The sequence below is a fragment of the Fukomys damarensis genome, unplaced genomic scaffold (assembly GCF_012274545.1).
Source record: "Fukomys damarensis isolate Sample0158 unplaced genomic scaffold, DMR_v1.0_HiC HiC_scaffold_16, whole genome shotgun sequence".
NCBI classification, from domain to species: Eukaryota; Metazoa; Chordata; class Mammalia; order Rodentia; family Bathyergidae; genus Fukomys; species Fukomys damarensis.
The window spans coordinates 24,031,266-24,039,243 of record NW_022900928.1 but is presented as its reverse complement, the minus strand read 5'-3'; the positions used below and the strand labels follow the sequence as shown (position 1 = coordinate 24,039,243).

Sequence of the window (7,978 nt, the reverse complement as noted above, 5' to 3'; positions counted from 1 at the left end):
ATAACCTCTTAAAATTTGGTCTTAAAATATTAAGTATACTCTTTTAAAGTTTGTGAAGGCAGAAAATTAACCCAGAAAAGCTTCTATTATTGGATCACACAAAGTTTTAAAATACAGAAAAGTTTTACCAGATCAAATGCTCCAGATATAAATAAGGGGTTAAATGAGAAAATTTTGAGAGCTGGGTAGGGACTATTGTTCATGTACTATGACTTCATAAGCCAAATTCTACCAACACAGCTTGTATTAAAATTTTTATTTCTCAGAAATCTTCTTGTTTGGAAAGAAAAGACCCACTACTCTGTCACGAATCTGCTTGGTCTTGACCCCATACACAAGGGGATTAACCATGGGGGGCACCAGAAGATACACACTTGCAAAGATTATATGGACACTGGGAGGCACCTTCTTGCCAATGCGGTGAGTTAGGAAGCTAAACAGTGCAGGGGTGTAAGAGACAAGAATAGTGCAGACGTGGCAAGCACAGGTGCCCAGAGCCTTAGAGCGGGCATTCTGGGAAGACAGCCGGAAGACTGCCTGGAGGATTTTGGTATAAGATGCCGATATGAGGCCTAGGTCCACTACCATCACTGAAAGGGCTACTGAGATTCCATATGCTCTGTTAATGGAGGTGTTGGCACTGGCCAGCTTCACCACAGCCATGTGCTCACAGTAGGCATGATTAATGATATATTTTGTATAGTATGGCAATCTCTTAATGAGAACAGGACAGGGAAAAACCATAACTATTGCTCGGCTGACACCAACTAGACCCATTTTTATGACCGTTGATGTTGTCAGGATAGTTGTGTAATGCAGTGGAATGCAGATAGCTACATAGCGATCAAACGCCATGGCTACGAGGAGGGCTGACTCAATAATGCAAAGTGTGTGGATGAAATACATTTGTGTCAGGCAAAGATCAAAGTCAATCCAGTGTGCATCAAACCAGAAAATTGCAAGCATCTTGAGGGCTGTGGAAGAGGCCAGAGCCATGTCATTCACTGCCAGCATGGAGAGGAAGAAATACATAGGCTGATGGAGGCTTGGCTCTAGCTTGATGGTAATGATGATCACACTGTTTCCTACCAAGGACACAGCAAACAGAAGGCAGACAGGAATGCCAATCCAGCAGTGAAATTTTTCCAAGCCAGGAATACCAATGAGGAATAGAGATGAAACGCAGTGTGTAGCATTGTCATGCATGTCAGAACTCCAAAGCCTGCATAGTTAGTGGGCAGTAGGCAAATCCCTTATTGACATGAACTCAGATTATGAAGCACTCCTCCCATCCCCCTAACTGAGGGGAATCCTAACTCACTGTGTACCAATCTTCATAAGGGCTGACTGTTGTCTTAAACCCCTGTAAATCAGCAGTTAAAATATTTCACCATTCAGCCACTGAGGGTCTTCACCTATAGATTAAAAAGAAATACATTTGTTCATGGCAGAGTTTTCTCAATTTTAAATTCAATTCCACTGAAAAACATGTATTCCCCATTAGAGAGCACAGCTGAGAAAATAACTGTATCTTTGTGTTCCAAATCAGCAGTATACTTTTCAGGGAAATGAAGGTAAAATAGGGAGACTCAATCATAAATATCCATCCACAAAAAATTAATAGGCACTTCAGCATGCAATCATCTTTAATAGTTCTGTTGTCTCTAGGTGGAATAAGTAATTGGGAATTCACAGTTAAAAACACCTAATCCTAAAATGCATAGAAAATTTATGGACAATAACTGTTTTATCTTTATTAGTTAGTAAGTGGATATACTATTAAAGACTAAATTGTAAGAATTAAAAATCTTACTCAGCTTTATATTCCATTTTAGAAATAAACAACTCTTCATTCCCATGAAATAGAAGAAGTGTTCTATGAATAATAGTGACCGATTTTATAGACAGAAAAAAGATGAAGGAAGCAGGGAAAAAAAGAACAAAAATAGATTGGTCACTTGAGTTAGTTTCCTCATTACATGAGGAAAGAAAGACAAATAAATAGAAGAAAAAAATGGTCCATTAACATCTAGTCTCCACAGATGGATTAAAGCAGAGGGAACTTTATGATCACATAAATTAAAACAGGGCCATTTGAAAACTGTGACTGTTATTTCTCTCCAATAATTTCTTAGAAGGTCAGAGAAAAACTTCGCTGTCAATTTAGTGGCACAGAACTTCAACATAGTTGCCTCTATTCTAGGTTTCAGTCTGAATTCTTGGGGCCCAGGGTAGAAATCTTGTCTTAAAAAAGTGGCCTGCAATCTCTATATTATAGGAGTAAGTCCTTAAAAAAGATCCAGAGTGGACAGGATTACATAAAAAGAAGAAATTGTGAATGATTTTATTTCTTTACCCATCAAATGACTTAAAACTATTATCTATAAGCACATTAGTTGGTAATAAGTGCAGCCTGTTTTCTGTAAAGCCGTGACTATGTATCTACGTGACCTCTGCTTCAGGCTCTGGCCTTGTTATAACAGAAAAAAAGTAAAGCACGTACTATTCAGACTTTTTGTTTTCAGTAGCGAGAATACTTCTTAACACTCTTGCTCAGACCAGTTTTGATTTTTATACTAATCCTCTATGATTCTTCTTAGAATCCTGTTACCACCTAGCATCAGAATTATGGAATATTCATTCCACTCTATATAATATGCTTTTGCATTTACAATTTCTCCTGGCATCTCAAATTCTGGTCATTGTCCCCACTATTCAGTGAAATTAATAAATTAATAATTTTTCTTAATGGCAATAGAGCCTTGTTTTCATGTCCAAATAATTCTTCTAAAAGAACTAAATTTATAATTGTGGTTTCCACATTCTGTTCTTCAAGGTATGCTACTCTTGGCCTCTCTGACTGAGTTTTTGTGCTATTTCATAGTAAGAATTGGAAAATGTCAATGAGTCTTAAAATATTTCAAAAAATTCAGACCCAAAGTTTCAAAAGAATGTACAGCCTTAAAGCTGTGGAAAGTGCCACTTACCAGAGGAAGAGGATGATTGTGAACTGAAATAAGAACTTAAAATAAAAGCCTATACATATTAACCTTTAAAAATGTGACAGGTTTTGAAGTTTTTATTAACTTCGGCTCTTTACAAACTCTTAAACCAATGCTCTCCTTTCAGACACTTGTTATAACCAGCTATATTCTTTCACCTGATTGTGCAACAATCAAACATACAGAAAACTGATTGCAGACGAGAAAGCATAATTTTAAACTCAAGGTCTTCCTGTACTGTAAGTAGCATATTCACCTACCTAGAACTTCAAAGTCCACCAAAAAAATGTACAGAAAATTTGGGAAAACTAAACCTGTATGCTGTCTTTTCAACTGATGGTGTTACCTGTTCATGGGGCATCTTAGAGGATGTCCTAGACCACAGAAAACCCACTACACAGCCCTTACAGAAGAAACTGAAATGCATGTGCACAATTGCAACGACCAAAGTGGCCCAAGCAACAGTTAGCTGTGCTAGTAAAAGTCTGCAAGACAGCGGCCACCTCTTTGAGAACCTCTTGTAATTGTAGAGGGCAAAGATAATGTATTAATCTCTTGATGTCTCAATAAAGTCATTATTAAAATATTTATACAAGAGGCCAGGCATGGTGACACACGCCTGTAATCCCAGCATTTCGGAGGCTGAGGCAGGAGGATCGCTATGAGTTCGAGACCAGCCTGGGCTACATAGTGAGCTCTAAGTCAGTCTCCACCATACAGTGAGACCCGATCTCAAAAAACCAAACAAACAAAATACACACACAAACAAAAGAAAATATTTATACAGGTATTTCTTTTCGTGAAATATGCATACATTTTTGATGCCCTCTGTATATACAAAAAGTTTAGCTACAAAAACTACTGAAAATTATTAATAAGCATAATTGCTTTTGGCAAAGCCATGTAAATATTTAAACATGCTTATACTTTACCTGCAGTAAGTCTACCACTTCAACAAGGTTAATTTATACAAAGAAAAACAAAGTAATCAATGCAAAGAAACAGAGACTTTCTCATAAACAGAAGATTTCCAAGGGGCCCTAGAGGTGAGAGATTTTCAGGGAAAACCCCCAAAGTGTGAACTGTTTGCATGGTCACGTCTCCCTCTTAGAATGTCTTCTCGGTTCACCCAGGCTTGCTTGGAAGGAAAGTCTAGATATATCCATTTCAACAATGTAAATCTGAACAATAGCGTCAGGCATTCTGAAGGTCTGTCCATATCTCTTGATAGTCACATGGCCCTAATGATCTGTTTTCGTCTAAATAAATGCAGAATTCCTTCTGAGAGACTGAGCTTTTTAACTGTGTGCTTTTTTCTGAATGAGCAAGACCCCTTGGCTGAAATCAATGACTTCAGAGCAGACTCCTGGGAATGGACTGGTATTTCTGTATAGGCTTTATTGAATCCTATAGATAATTTATATTAATTTATTAAAATAACACAAAAATAATCCCAACTAAATTTATTCTCTTTAAAGAATCTCTTCTATCTGAATATATTTTATTTATTGTCCACAGCAACTACATGGTCATTAAAATAAGCGATCTCAGAATTTTTTTTGCCACTTCTACATATTTTACTCTAATATTTCATCAAGCCAATCTCTAAGAGTGCTTACCTGTTTCTTTACGTCTATTTTCTCCTTTTACCGTGTAAATGCAGAATACATTCCGAGGGAAGTTCAGACATTTCCACACATTCTCTACAGACTCAAGAACTTCACAAAATTGCAATCTTGCTATTGAAAATGCTGGCCCTTCAGAGATTTTCACTTTGTTCATAATTATTTTCTCAACTTTATTCACTTCAGTTGCCTTTTAGGAATATGTTCTTCCAAAATTGTTTCTACCATGAGTTACATAACCAGAAGGAAACTTACAGCAGAAATTATAAGATTTTCTTGAAATATATATTTGGTTCCCCTTTACTAACATATTTCATCATTCAAATATGTACTATTTCCTTTCTAAATATGTCATTTATGTTTATGAAGCTTTTTTGCCATTTACTTTTACTGTTTTTATCTTGAAATCTCTTTTAGACTGTATGATATATTATGGATGGTGCCAAAGAATCTTGCATCCAGTCATGTGGACTCTGTGTCAAGTTGGTATTCGCAGTTGCTTTGTAATGGGTTGGTCTGTGGCTCAGAAGCTTCCCCCGGTGTGAAAGAAAACATCAAACCTCAGGGAAGAGGGTACCACCCAGGTTAAAAATAAAGCAGTAGCAATGACCCTCTGGAACAGCTATTTTAATTTTACAAATTCCCCAGAGGTCATATAGAGATAGTGTTTGTGTGTTTATATGTAGAATCCACACTCTTAAGAGGCTTTAGCACAGCACCCAGTCAAATTAGACATCTGAGATGGCAGTGAAACTCGTACTCCTCCACAGGAAGCTACAAGACTATGAAGAGAATATTGAGTTTGTGTGGGCAAACGACCATAAAATTAAGAGGAAAAACATTGCAAATTCTAATTTCAGAATTATGATTATTACTTCTAATTATTAATGCCCTGGAAAAAATAAATTCATCTAAAAATGATATTCCCTGCTCTCATAAATTTAAATTTATGTTTTCCTGTTAGCTTGTATTTATTAAAAATAAGATGCTGACTGGCCCAACAAAAATGTGTTTTAATGATTCACTAGTATGATTTGATACAAAATATTTTCTAATTGGTGTTATGAATATGTTGAAATAATCAGTTATTTATAATTTTTAAATAGTAAATATTTGTGAGATCTTCAGTTTTTTGTTAACCTATGATTTTATTCTATTGCAATCTCAGTAAAAAAACAATGAATAACTATAAATTTTAAATCCCTTGAACTTAATGGCATCTTTTCTTGTGCACCATAAAAATGATGTTTCATTGAATATTCACTTATGAATGAAGCAAAAATAAAATTTGTACTTATTATTGTATTCTCCAAATGTTCAGCAGATTTGTGGCTAGTGTTGTCTAGACTTTCAGTGTACTTTCTGGTTTATCTGCTCAATCAGTTATGGAGGAAGAAATGTGAAACTACCAAGGGATACATTGTCTTGTGCGTTTTTCCTTTTGTCTGTTTGGTTTGGGCTGGAAGTTGCCCTCCTCCTGCCTCAGCCTCCCAAAGTACTGGAGTTATAAGCCTGTTCTGGCACACTAGGCTTTTAGAATACTTTTTTCATTTTGACATTCTGTGTTGGATTTTGTACCTATTTATTGTATACCGCATTTCACCACACTTTAAACATTGCTGCAAAATCAGTAGAAGCCTTTATTATTACATAATCGACTATTTAAAAGAATTAAAATATGTGAATAACTAACATATTTTTAAAATTTAAGAGTGTTACAATTATTTGTTTTCCCTTTTTTCTACTACTGTTTTTAAAGTATGTTAATTAAAAATTAATCAAAGATAATAAGTAATAAACATATTTTACAACTCCCTTTTAAGGTTATTTCTTTTTAAAAGGAAAACTGTGTTTTTATTTAAAAATTACTATGTAAATTCAGTAAACTTTAATTTTAATAAAAATGTAGATGTATGTCCTATTAAAATTGCAATAGTAATTCCTCTTCATATATTTGAGTTATTTTAATCTGATACACATTAAAATTTTTCCTTTAGGTCAAATGCAAATATTGAGTCTTTTGGGATTATTTTATTTTTATTTTAAAAAATTCCTTTGTACATGTCTGTAGTACTTGCAGTTTACAATCGTCTTAGAGAGTATGTACATGTACATACTATGTAGCTTGTTTCCTTTTTTTAATCCCCTTCCCTCAGACTCCATCCCCCTTCTCCTCTAATTCCCCTATTCCAATTTTTATTCTTTATTTTTTTTAGATAGGGTCTCACTATGCAGTTCAGGCTGGCCCTGAACTCACTGTGTAACCCACGCTGGCCTCAAACTCATGCAATCCTCCTGCCTCAGCCTCCAGAGTGCTGGGATTATAGACACACACCACCACATCTGGCTCCCAATTTTCATTCTTGTTGATATTATTAATCTTAGCTCGTGTTGTGGCATATAGTGTTTATATTCATCAGGGTTATTCGTTTTCTATATATAGCACATCTTTAGTCTACTGATTTCCCTTAACCTTCCTCCTCACCCCTTGCCCTCATTGGACAATTTCCCTATTGTAAGAGATCCATTCTTTTGTCCCCTTCTATCTAACATTTTTCATTCTCTTTGTTCTTTCCCTCACTCAAATGAGATATATCAAACAATATTTACGTTTGTGTTTCCTGTTTATTTATCCCAACATTATATTTTCCAGGTAAATCCATTTTTCAAAAAGCATCTCAAAATTGTCACTCCTTATAGCTGAATAACACGATACTTCACTATGTATAGATGGCACATTTTCTTTATCTAATTGTCTGTTGACAGGTTGCTTCCAGGATTCAGCTATAACGAAATGTGTTGTTATAAATTTTGCATGTATCACTAGTATGATGTCTTAAGCTCTTTTTAGAAGATACCTAGCAGGAGGATAACGGGTCATATGGAATTTCTAATTTCAGTTCAGGCAGTGATTTGTCAGCTACTTCATTTTTCTTCTTCTAAGAGGAAATTACACTCTTTGTGTAACTCTCATGGGTTTGGGAAAGGAAGACAGCAATCAGATCCATGTGTACCAAAATGTGTGTGGTCAATCCTGTGGGTACTCATATCCTCAGCCCACAGCTCATTATCAAAAGTCAAGATGTCAAGGAATGTTCCAGCCTTTATGCAAAGGTCTGGTAATTTTGGTTACATCACAATAAAAACATTTTTTAAAAAAATGCATCCATAGCATACTTCAACGAGCTAACAATATATTCAACACGTGAAACTTTGAACAGGATTGGACATGAAGGATATAAAGACTTCTATAGGAACATGTATATGCAATTAGTTGGCAGAAAATGTCTCATAATCAAAGAGTTAGTACTATTTATGTACAAAGGGCTAAAATCATAAGGCGTTGTGTCA

The 7,978-nt window shown here is 35.4% G+C and overlaps 1 protein-coding gene across 1 annotated transcript; it reads right to left on the bottom strand.

The window, feature by feature from the left end:
* Positions 1-255: 255 nt before the first annotated feature.
* Positions 256-1,206, bottom strand: LOC104857889 (putative olfactory receptor 52P1). The gene has a single exon (XM_010617959.1). It carries the CDS (start codon positions 1,204-1,206, stop codon positions 256-258), a length of 951 nt encoding a protein of 316 aa, XP_010616261.1.
* Between the last annotated feature and the right edge of the window lie 6,772 nt (positions 1,207-7,978).